At 32.0% G+C, this 13,382-nt stretch overlaps 1 protein-coding gene across 2 annotated transcripts in view; it reads left to right on the forward strand.

The window, feature by feature from the left end:
* Window positions 1-312: 312 nt before the first annotated feature.
* LOC118193208 (uncharacterized) overlaps window positions 313-13,382 on the forward strand; it is a 31,469-nt gene continuing 18,399 nt past the window's right edge. The window contains exon 1 of one of the 2 annotated variants that reach the window (XM_085815088.1): window positions 313-1,146. In XM_085815088.1, coding sequence (XP_085671214.1) covers window positions 503-1,146 — 644 coding nt within the window. In that variant the 5' untranslated portion in view covers window positions 313-502. The remainder of the gene's footprint in view (window positions 1,147-13,382) is intronic. The other variant, XM_035364259.2, reaches the window with a different exon arrangement.

Here is a 13,382-nt window from a genome sequence, read left to right on the forward strand (position 1 = left end):
TTTTATCGAATTAATTTCAACTGAAAAAATCGGTAAATTTATAATCCGTGGGTAAGGACGAGATAAAAGCAAAATGTAATTACACAAGATTCTTTTTACTTTCAAATCTGTTTCTCAGTAAATATACATAAAAATTAATTAAAGCTGATAAGAAACTTTCAACATTATTACTGACAACATAAATTTGGGTTGACATTGAATATATCTGAAACTGCTATTCTGAAACAAACAGTCTCAGTTAAGCCAACGATGCCAAGGTGCGCGATAAATATTCGACTCTGGAGTTCGTACGCGGTGTGCGACAAAGTATACGTTAGTTGCACAACAAAATAGCAAAAGAGAAAAGAAGGAGGAGGAGGAAGAAAATTCCTGGCAGCGCGGAGAATTGGAGTATCGGGCCAAGACGTAATTTGGAGCTCAGGGTCAAAACGAGCGAAATCTTACTTATCGTCAGTGTCTATCCTAGAAACCAAAACCAAACCTAAACAACGCTTTTGTTGTGATGGCTCCTAGAGGTGCAAGCACTTGGCGAAGACCATACACTTCCATCTACAATGACAATTATCGATACGGTACTGGCTTGTACTCGGACACATTGTCGGACATTGAAAAACGATACTCCGAGTCACTGTCCAAGACCCAGCTCCGCTCTGACAGGCCCGATCTGGCATTCACGACATTTTCCGGTTCCAACTTGACCTCCTCTCCCGCTCCAGGCGGCGACAGCAGTGGTAACACAAGGGAAGCCCGAGGATTCACCAGACAAACTTCTGTTCCATCTTCTTTGAAAGACATCATCAGAGATTCGACATTCGAAAGTAAACTTAGCACCACTCTGAACTCCTCGTATGCTTTGGATGAAGAGGTGCAAGATGTCATCAACAGCAGAATTGAGCAGCGGAAACAGAAAATGCTGGCGCGCAGCGCAGAGGAATCCAACAGGAACAAGTTGTCCAGGAATACTGAGGAGACTACCAGGTCCAAGGATCTGTGTCTGTATGATGATGCGTCTTTCTGGACTCTTCCCAAACCTACGGCCCCCCTGAGCAACGAGGGCGATCTGGATACTACGAGAAGCAAACGAAAAATAGGAGGCAGACTTTCACCGACTAATGGTCCAACGTCTTCCCGCTGGAGAGAAAAGAGGTGAGAAAATCAAATCTTTAACATAAAAAGGGAGGGGGGAGAAATAGACTATATGTTTTTTTTTTTTTTTTTTTTTTTTTTTTTTTTTTCCAAAAACAGTTGTAATAAACCATATCATTTTGTTTTCCCCTTCTGTAAAATTTTGTTGCAGGCCGGAATGGGATTTTTATTTCCTTACATAAATAAAAGAAGTATTGTAATCGCGAAAAATTTCAGGTATCATATCATTTCAACGATAATATCGTTTTATCGTTTTCAGGTATCATATCATTTCAACGATAATATCGTTAAAATAATGAAATTTACTATAGGTATATTATATCTATTTTGAACGTTTCCGTTAAATCAGAAAGATATTTAATGGAATTTACAGTTTATTTAATGGAAACAGAGTCGAATGAAAAGTGAACAAAGTATTGATAGGGAACGACATTTAAAGTGAATCAACGCAAAATCGTTGTTTCGAGATCAGACTACACCTTCTGGACTAAAAAAAAAAGATTCTGACCACTTAATGAAGAAAATCTGTAGAGAATAAGGAATAAAAACAGTGCCAAATTATATGATAATATAAATTTAAATTAACAAAGTAAGAAACATTTCTAAATTTTGCTGGTTTATAAATGAAAAGTTCCCCTAAAAATGTATTATGTATTATCGTATTGTAATGTAACGAATTCCCAGCAAATTTTACTTTACTTTTCCTCGAAATAAAATTACCGCACTACTCTTGATAGAATCAACGTCATCATGATCGATGCTACCAAGGCGGCCGAACCAAACAACAGAATTTAGGGAACGTAAAATTCTATAAAAACCAGGCCACAGCATTCAGGGAAGGCGGAGACTACATTGAGCGGTAGAAATCCTATTGCCCATAACTGAATACTGTCAACAGTTTTAGAGTAATAAAAAGAATAAAGTAACGTACAAATATTTTGTTGCAGATATTATCCCCATTTTATGCACCTAGTGTAAATAAAGGAAAATGTTATACCCATTTTTGTTGAATAATGAAACTCTCAAATAAATTATTCTTTTATATTTAAAACATAAATTTTATAGGTAAATTATTATTTTATTTGCTAACAAAAAGCATTTATAAATATTTAGATGTTGACTATTAAAGATTTATAATTTTAAAGTTTTTCAATTAAGATTAAGGAAAGAAATTTCTAAGACTCTTTTCCTCAATTCTTAAATGTTCTTTTCCAAAGATATACGAAAAAGTGAAAAATTCAGTTAATAAAAATGCTATGCTCTATTAGTAAAAAATATATAACATAATCAATCTTTACTGCAGTTTTGGTTTCAAAGCACTGAAGGCTGATTTTAATAATATGCTAAATATTTACTTTGATATAGTAACAAGGTTATTAAAATGAATCATAGCAACAAGTTTAATCCTAAATCCTACTATTAAATAGTGATGAATATGTATGTATATGCATGTACGTGTGATCCCTACATTGTGGAAAAACGGCCACACAAACACTCACTTTTGAACACATGCAAGTTCTCCACACAAACATGTGCTCCACGAAGCTCGAATTTTGAATTTCTAATTTGCTTTATATTTCATATTTGGAGCGAATTTAAGAAACTTTTTAATAAAAACTAAGCAGTTTAAAAATATTGCAATACCACTTTGCAAAACGTAAGACTTTTTTATATTTCACACTGATTCAAAAACTCAGCAATTTGAAAGTCAATTGTTACTATTCAGCAAAACGCAATATGTTTCTCTTTCGAATTTCATGAAAAAAAAAACTGTCAACTCAAAAGATTGTTTTCCGCTGCCCGAATTAAATAGTTTTATCGTCCAGGCAGCAGTGGGGTCGTTGTTCAGCAAAGAACGAGCAAGATAATATTTAATTTTTATTTCAAATTTATCATACTAATAGCTAACAAACTAAGCGATTTAAAAACAACAGAGATTTATTTCAATTATTATTTATTACTAATTGATTATTAATTAAACATACATTTTACCCAATGTGAACATTAATTACTAATTATTATTATTTACTAACTAAATTTCTGTGAACTAACTGTACCTGTATTCATCAAAATCATTATATATATACTTTTCTTTTTTATAACCAGCCGTCTAAAATTATTATTGTAGAAAATAAAAAAGATTTTGATCAGAGTAGCTACTATCATTTCATAAAAGTATTTTACATTTAAATACAATGGATATATATCATGAGATATATATCCATTTTTATTTTAAAATGTGGAAATGCATTGCGTTTGCCTACGCTTTGCAGAGTGATAACACAAAGCTTTTAAATCGCTGAGTTTGTAATCAAAAATTCATTAAATTCACACATAATTTGTATACAAAAATAGTATAGATCCGTGGACTTTTTTTTTCGAAATTTTATGTGGAAGGTGACTTTCCTCTTGCTTTAAAGGTCAAATGTGCCAAATTTTCATCAAGATCGGACAAAAACTGTAGATTTGTATGAATTACCAATATACGGACATTCATTCTTCTTTACTTATTCATATAGATTTTAAAATTATGGTGTTAGATTGCATTTGTGTTTAATTATATAACAATGATATGTATACTTTTGACAATATACTGACATATTTTATAAGCACTAAAATTTAGAACATGCATAGAATATTTTTTATTTGGCCACAAAAAGACATAAAGCAAAATTAATTTAGTAACAGTTGAATGTTATTGTTTCTTGTTCTCAGAACTCGTAATCATTAAAAGTTGGCGCACATTCATTTTGGTCGCATTTGTGCCAAAAGATGTGCGATAGGTAGTGACAGATGGTTAAAGAAAAGAAAAAAGAAAGAGAGAAGCTGATGTAATTCTTTTTTTCGAGGGGGGAGGTGGATAACACGCTTGCCAAACTCCTTTTTTGAAGAGATTGAAAGTATGGTGTATTAAAAAGAATCGGTTTTTAGAGAGTTCACTGTTTGATTAAGTGACCAATATTTTTGCACATTGTTGGGAAAGCTGACATTGTTTCTTTTGCACTACATCCAAAACATGATATCATATTAACATTCTTTTCACTCTAGAATAACATTTCCCGAGCCGCAGCTAGTCTGTTGTACGCGGCCTTCAAATTTCTTTCATGAAGCCCACATTAATTCAAGATGACTAAATAAAATAGTAAAAATAAAAGATTATGCTCGAGGTTGTAACCAAAAATATCATTACTTCGTTGCAAACTTGTAAGCACAAATTCTTAATGATTCTTATAAAATTTGTTAACAGCATTTTACCGGACACAATATTATCAAAAACCTTGTTACAGACTTTTGCAATTATAAATTCTCTATCAATAACAAGTACAATAAATATTACTGCAAAATCAACTTCCTACATCCAAACTATGACAATATTCAGTCCAACAAAATTTTCAGAAAATGTCAACAACCATTTCCAGCTACTAAAGTACAAATCTCACTAGCTTTCAAATATCAAAAACCTCTTAGCAAACTGCTGATTCACCACCATGCTTAGCTTCTACAGTACTATACTGCCATGCTATACTGCAAAGAGCTTCAATACAAAGACTACGTAGACGAATTTCATAAACATATTGTTACAGGCAATTTAACAATAGTTCGAAAACAACTTTTAAGAAATTTGAGGAAAAAAGGCACAAAATTTAGACCAGTATTAAAAATTGACAAAAATTACAATTTTAGAAGTTCCGAAAAACATCTCGACGAGTTCATAGTTAAAACTAGTTACAAATTAAATATTCCAAAGTCTGCCTTTATGACTTGGAAACATGAAGTGTTAGAAGAATTGAAGCAAAGAATTCGAAGGATTGAATTTAACAACAATTTACCATGGAATTTTCTCAATCCTCTATTGCAAGATTTGAAACAAAAATTCATAATCGCCAAAATTGACAAAGCCAGTAATAATTTCAGCATTATTTGAAAATTTTTTAATATCTCATTAATTGAATAATGCCATACTGAATAATGCCATTACTTACAAACTTACAAACTTACCAATACACAAGAAAATGTCATTGCAAAAAAGCTAAATGCAATTCATAAGAAGCTACAAATTTTACAAGCATCTAACTACAATAGATTAGCAAATCTTTATGCTCTTCCTAAATTTCATAAATCACCACTCAAATTTAGATTTATAGCAAATGATGCAAATAATTATAAAAAGAATATAGATTACATATTTACAATTAAACTTCAAAAAATCTGTATTTTAATTCATCAACAATTAACAAGCAGCACATCTATAGTTGGATTATTTATAATAATACTCCAGGTCTCAACAAATTGAAAAGTTTAGAAATCAAGAACATTAACTGCTATGACTTTATAGTTTTACCTTTATAGTTCTCTACCGTTGGAAGAAATGTTTACTTGTTTAATGCAACTCCCACAACTTTTTCCTGACATGCTTAACATCCTTTGAATTGAAAGATGAAAAACTTACCTGTATTGCGCATTATTAAATTACTACATTAAATTGAATAATAAGATCTTTCAGCAGGTAAAAGGAATTCCAATGGGAGAAAACAGTTCTAAACAAATATATAAACCATTTCTTTTAGCTAATGAATATAAATTCCAACTAAGTTTGAATAAGAATGTAAAGTTATTTACAAATACATTTAGATACACTGATGATTTAACTTTCAATAATAATTCTGCTTTTGAATAATTCAAAATTTACCCAAATAGTTCAACACTTAGTAGAACTAATAATAAAGATAAGACCTGCTCATTATTAAACACAGCAAAATTAAATTATATGATAAAGGAGAATTTCCAGTTTGATACTATTAAGCTAACTAATTGGAACTCTAATATATCTAGAAAAATAATAGGTAACACTTTTTACAGCTAAATAATTAGAATAAAAAATATATGTACTGAAATAGAAGATTTAAAGGAAGAAATAATAAAGCTAATTAATGATCAAGTTAATAACCAGGTCCAAACACAATTTATTAATTTCTATATTCAAAAGCCAGGCATTAACTTTTCTTTTTAATTTTTTGACTCTTTTTGGTATGATAACATTATCTTAAACCTTTAACTGGAGGGTAATAGAGGATTTTGAAGAGTTGATGGATTACACTTGTAAATATTAATTAATTATTAATTAATATTTACAAGTATAATTAATTAATTAATTAATAATTGTTAAACATGTATATTTAATCAATACTGGATTCTTTCCTTTAACTAATGAAGAGCCAACTCTTTTTAAAAGACTCAATTATAGCCCGAATTGAGTGAAGATTTTTATCTTTTTCTAATTTTCCTTACTTTTGGCCAGTATTTAGTAAATGTTTCATAAAACTTGTAGAAATGCAGTTTTTATAAATTCAGACTAATACAAAAAATTTCTTTACATTTTTTTTTTAATTTTTAATTTTTCAAATTTAAAATTAAGTTCATTTTACTTCAAAAAATTTTGATCTTTATTTCAAAAACGTTTTTTCGATTTTTTACAATCCTTAGTAATTTGCAACATCTATTTCCACAAACCGCAACAGTTAGCAATTTTTTCAAATTTTTTACACACTTTTACAATGCTTTACAGTTAGAAACATTTTTTTTTGTTGAACAGTTAGAAACAAATTAAAACTTGCTATTTACTTGTGTTTTCAGTATTATTTTAGTATTTTTTATAGATTTTATATAGTTTATTTTTGATTTACATGCATAATTCATGTCAATGCTTTTTTCCACTAAACTATATGAAGGACCTGCAGAATCTGATATCGGAATACAATAAAATGTGGAAAACTATTAGACAGACAACGATTTGGACACAGATTCATGCACTGAATTATTGTATTGTATTGGAAACGACATAATGTAATTCTTTAGCTGTTTTTACACTGAAGTAATTTGTTGCATTGATTAACGATGAATTATTTTTCAGTAGAGATTAGGTGAATCTTTAAAATCTCAAATTGTTCTTATAAAAATAGGGGTGTCGTGGCGTGATGGAATTTATATTATTTAAAAGCTTTTAATAAAAGCAAAACTTGAAATCTGCATTTAATGAAAAACCAGTTTAATCGTACAGTTTTCAGAAATACACTGGTATTTATTAAGAAAATAAAAGTGAAATTTAGTAGATGAAACTACGTATTAAGATCCTTGAATCTTGAGTTTCCTTTGCGCAATTTAGTAATTTCATAAAAAATAGCTCAAATATTTTACAGTTTTCCGAACTGTTTCAAATCAAAGTAAATGAAGAGGTGGAAGATTACCTTAAATTAACACAGATAAACATCTAAACATGATACATTAAATTTCCTTCAGCAAACTAAGAAACGGATAACTGCTTATAACTACTCATAATCTGAACTTACAACTCAGTGTTTCTTGAAATTTTATTGCCCACCAGCGGCCGAGCGGTAAAGTCGCTGAACACTGGTTGTTCGGTCCGAGGTTCGAATCCCGCGAACGGGCTGGCTGCATGGGTGTTTTCGTGGTTTTCCTCATGTGTAACGTGTATACGAAACAGTTTCCCTTGGAAAGACCTCCACGAAGGCATCCCTCCACTTAGGAAGATAGCCCTAGTATGCTTTGCCATAATTAAATACACACACTTGAAATTTTATTCTTACTCGAGGCCCGTGCTGCGATTTTCATCAAGTTGCTACTTTTGAAAAATCTGTGTTACTAAAATTTATGTCTACAGTGAACCCCTGCGAACGCGTGGGTTGTGTCATTAACATATTCCGCACAGGCAAAATCGAGTTTGGCAAAGTTAACTTTTCATGTAAACAATGAAAATAAAATTCACATTAAGAAAGAATTGTTACGAATAAATGCATATAGAATCGATCATTGCTTAATGAAATTTATTCCCTCCTCCAATAAAACGTACTTTACAGTTCTGGAACTTTTAACACAATAATACTCGTACAGCTCTTCTCAGTAAGACAGATAACAATCAAAAGTTACCACTTGAAAGTACTAAGAACATTGAACACAGGACAGTACAAAAACCTTAAAATGCGTAAGCTCATTTAGTGATCTCTCAGTACCCTGAACTAAACTAAAAACTGCTCCAACTGCTGCTGATCGCCGCGATTAACATGTGATATCCACGTTGTTTTCCGGTTGTCATGAGTAAAGTCCTTCTAAGGCCGCTTCAGGTAGACTAATACAGAACAATGGATCCAGGAGGGCAGAGTATGCTCTCTCTGATGTAATATAGTTTCCCCCCATCCTAGAGAATTTTCCAGTATCTTCAATTTCTCGAAACTGTTGGAAGGATCAAAAAGTTACAATTATATAGCGTCCGATACAGTTAGAGTTACATAGGGATCGGATCAGTTACAATTACATAGGAATCGAATCAAAATATCGCATCAAAACCATCAATCGCCTAACATCAGAAGGTTCCTTCCTAACTCTCCCTGTTTCATAATCGAAAAAGCACCTCCTCGTAAAAACAGTGATTTATCGATTTCTTTTCAAGGACAAATTCAGGATGAATACGCCCTTTGTAATCAAAAAATGCAATTATCATCACCTTAATCTTTGATTTTGGCATCTGTGCACTCTTTTTTGGGGGGATGGGCGTAGACGGTCCTTTCCACTGTGCACTGTATCTTTTTGTTTCTAGGTCGTTTTGCAGACAGCGGTTCTCATCTAACGCTATGATAAACTTCAGAAAATTGTAGTCCTATCTTGCAGTAATCAGTAAATCTTCACAGCAAGCTTCCCCTCACCTTTTTTTTTTTTTTTTTTTCCTGTTTTGTCGAAATCCATGCCACAAATCGAGCACAAACTTTCCTCATCTTCAATTAAAATTAACCTTAACCTCCAGCTTTCTTTGCTTATCCCAAGCATCTTTGAAAATTGCTGAATCGTTCTATCAACTTTTACCAAAGAACGAATTTTCTCCATATTTTCCTCATTCTTTGAAGTTGAAGGGCACCTTATCTTTGGTTCATCTTCAAGGCTTTCGCGCCCGCATTTAAAGAGGTATCACTACTCATGCACTTAAATGTTTTTGATAACGATGTACCATCATATACTATTCAAAGCATCTCTAACGTTTCAGAAGAAGGCTTACATAATTTGTCACAAAATTTAATGTTGTTACAAATTATGTAAATCTGCTACTGAAACTTTTGTTCCATCTAGAAGCAAATTTTTTGTACATTGTCTTCTCAGTAAATAAAATTTACTCCGGCGTTTCGATATGCAAACAATAAAATAGCCAGTTTAAACTGGCTGTAACAAGAGTTGAGATGTCACTCTTTCTAAATATATATCTATTATTTCACTTTTTTCTTTTTCTTTTCGTCCTTTATTATGGCCATGTGATTTGGGAGGTTCCTTTACGTTAATTACCCAATTAATTTATGTTTTATATCTATACTGTCACTTCAGTCTTTCCGTTTTTCGGCCAGAATACAAATTAGTTGGCGTGTATTTAAGGTAAGATTTTTAGATTAAGACAGAGCGTGGTCTGTCTCTCGTAGCCATGTTAGAAGCTGTTGTATTAGACAAGAGTTCTTGTCTACGGTCTTGCATTATAGCTGCCAAAGTTGAAATTCACGCTGGTTAAATTTTGAGCCAATTTCGTCTTAAACTGATTATGTAGCCTTCGGCTACCGGTTTGTTTGAATTTAAATTTTACACTTATTGGTAACTTAAGTCATCTTGCCACAAGTGGCTAACTGAGCTGTAAGCACAAATGGTGCCCTCTGTTCTTGTTCAGTTTTAAATAAAGTGTCCTTTACATCCATCTCAGATTTCAGTTGTTACTTTAGACTTAGATCTTACTTCAAAGATAATTCACTTAACGTCTACTAAGAATTTAGACACTTCGGATGATTGCTACGAACAATAAACATACGCACTACACAAACATTTACACCGCTTTTAGAAAGTACAACATGCGATGCAAATTCTGAATTTCGAAATTCATGTTTCGATTTCATTGAATAAAAGTCGATGGAAATGGACTTATGTCTCATAGTCCTCAAAATCGATAAACATTTTAATAAAAAATCTACGTCAATCTAAGGTTTCTTTTTGTTCCTTTTTATTTTGGACAAATTTCAATCTTACTGTGATTATCAAAAGGAATATTCAGATATTATACACTGTGACAAATTAGGATTGACGCCTATAAATGTACAAGTTAGAACTTGGATAATGCAACTTTCCGAGCCCTTGAATAGTTAAACTGAACTACGGATAGAAAATTTTTGAAAGACCATTCACGTTGTTTTTTCATTGGAAGAGATCAGTTGCGACACAAACTTTATCACTGGATGATCCTTAATCTTGGCATTCTATAGGTCGGCTCTTTCTTTCGGGTGAACTCGACACGATTTTCTGCATATTTGGTGAATTTCTTACAGTTAACTTAAAAATTATTTCGTATACAATTTAAATAAATCTAATGGTTCTTTCATGTCTGAAGACACTTGCTCTTCTGCGGTTCGTTCGCCGGATACAAGCAATACTCTTTGAGATATTTTTTCGGATTCTGTGCACGTTATCCATTCTGAATTGTCTATCTCCTCTGCTGAATCACTATCGTTTTCACATTCACTGTCTATTACCACGAGTTTTTGCGCTCTTACACTTCTTACTTCATAGCTATTTTTATCACTGCTTTCCTTCTCTCTGTCGTCAAGTAACCAATGCACAGACATAATTTCGTTCTTCATCAAAGAAAAATCAAACTCATCTTCACTTGAACTGATTCCTTTATCGTATTCCATGCTTATTGGGTTCCATAACTTTCAAAATAATACTCCTGATCCCACGACTGTCAAGTTCGAACTAACGTCGAAGACGCATGCATAACAATAAATCTAAAACATCTGATTTGTACACAACATGACTTCCTTGTACGAAATATTAAATTATACGTATTTTTCCTGCATTTCATTTAAACTTATTTCCTCGAATTTCATTAGAGATAGATTTATTATTCAATTAATTCAGTTCTCACTTCATGGCAAGGTAAAAATACATAAATCTCAAAATATCTACATTAAAAACTAGTTTAAGGATTTCGCCTAAATGTTCTAACGTCTCACTTTATGTCACCTGGAATAAGAGCCGACCACTTACAACGATGCAAACTTCAGTCGACAGTTTCGTTGAGTCAGCTACACATTTACGCTTGCGCACTTTTCCCTTTCCTGATTGGCTGTGGTTTAAACCCTGCTAAACAGGTGTAAATGGGTTTAATGGCTTTTATGCCTCAACCCACAAAGCTTTATGACGACAAAAACCATTGTCTGAAAGCAACATAAGGATTTAATATTTTTGTAGATTAGCCCCCTAAAGTACCCCATGTGTAACTGTATATAAACCAGTTTCCCTTAGAAAGTCCTCCACGAAGGCATGCCTTCCCTTAGGCAGATATCCCTCGAGGTTCTGTCACAATCACATATAACCAAAACCAGACCATAAATATCTTGCGCTGAGTGGTTGCAAAAAACAGTTTTATATAGCTGAGATTTTATTCAAAATTTTCTTAAAGTCTCACAGAATATTAAATAAATATAAAACCAAATTCGAAACTCAGAATTCGAACTTTAAGTTGCACATGTTCTGGAGGAGTAAATACGTTCAAAATGTGCGTTTAAAATGTTCAGAATGTGCGTTCAACATATAGGAGCTCTTCCACAATGTGAGGACCGCACAGGCATAGATTCTTCATTATTTCATAGTAAATATATATCGAAAGTTATAAAAAAGAGCATTTCTTACTTTATTTACGATTCGTGAAGATAACTTATCATGAATTTATACAGATATTAGGTGCTTTTTCTTTTTCGAAGCACAAAATGTCAGCTATGCCCTTACCGGAATCCGAAACAAAGTTTTTCCGAACACCAGCTGAACGTGCTACGAGAGCATTCAGTGGGAAAGTCGAAAATTCCTTATAAATATATTTTGATCTTCTTTCACCCACTAGTGATTTTTTATCCAATAGCATTACTGAATGTTTTGTACACTAATGATCACAGCACATTAGTAATTTCATTGTCTGTTAGAAGTAATATGAGTATTAGAGAGTATTGTCTGATTTCGTGTTTTTGAAAAACAGACTCAAGAAAATTCCCTATTTTCTAAAATCGTACTTGGGGCATGTAACTTTAAAAATTTTGTATAAAAGAGGAATTTTTTTTAATATTAACTTTTGTTCCTAAACTTTTATTTCCTTCCTTATTTTATATTTTATAAGTTGTACATCAGGATTTTTATAAAAACTAAAATATCTTACAGAAATATTTTATGTATTTCAAGATTTTCTATGTGCGCTTTTAAGTATTAGCCGAGCGTTACAACGAGCATTGAAGAATGTTGGCATAGAACGCCTGTTCAAAATTTTAGCTGTCAACACGTGAGTAAGGAAACTTATTTTAGAATCCCTAAGCACACGTGGAACAGAAAAAATATTACGTAGCTCTAAGAATTAACTTCTTTGGAATAAAAACACGCTCTCTTTGAAATGAAATGGAGTTTTTTCTCATATAGAAATATTATGTTTCTGGGACATTTAAAATAAAGTTTATTTTTTAAATCATTCTTATGTTTTTTTCCTGATTTGAAACTTTCTCTGATTGCTTTTTAGATAAGTCGGTAGTAGAGGAGAATACTATATAGACATTTGTTTAAAGATGGGATACTTTGAGAAGAGGACTTCTAAATAGAAATTGAGCTATATTCAAATTTGTAAAGTATCTTACGTTAACTAATCCGCTATCTTATGATTTTGAACTATCACTTCTACTTTTTCATTGGCTTTCACCAATATGTAAATGATGCCACTTAATGCGATCACTATTAATATTGCCATTCAAATATTGTCATCGAATTACTAAATTCTTGCACTTTTGCATGTGAAAACATAAGAAACGCATCGTTGATTGAGATCAACAATTCTATTAATGTGATCAAAATATTATAAAGTTTTTGAACTGAAGTAAAGTTGCCATTATAAGCTTAAAATACATGATGAAAGTTGCCACATTGCAGAGAAATATCGCGAAGTAAGTTATGTCGCGAAACCCATTAATTTCGGTTTTAGTCAACCATTTCAAAACCTTGTTTTGACGTAGATTTTCTATAATTCTATCAGTTTTGAGGCAATCATATACGGATCCCTTTTCTTCAGAAACAAAAAATGTCTGCAATTCCTTTTTCTGTTTGTTTTGCTTTGATTTTTTGATTTGCTTTGATTTGCTTTGATTTTGTTCCCTGAACATATC

Source organism: Stegodyphus dumicola, chromosome 4 (assembly GCF_044657685.1).
Source record: "Stegodyphus dumicola isolate Sdum_Otavi_A_Nest chromosome 4, ASM4465768v1".
In the NCBI taxonomy this organism is placed as follows: Eukaryota; Metazoa; Arthropoda; class Arachnida; order Araneae; family Eresidae; genus Stegodyphus; species Stegodyphus dumicola.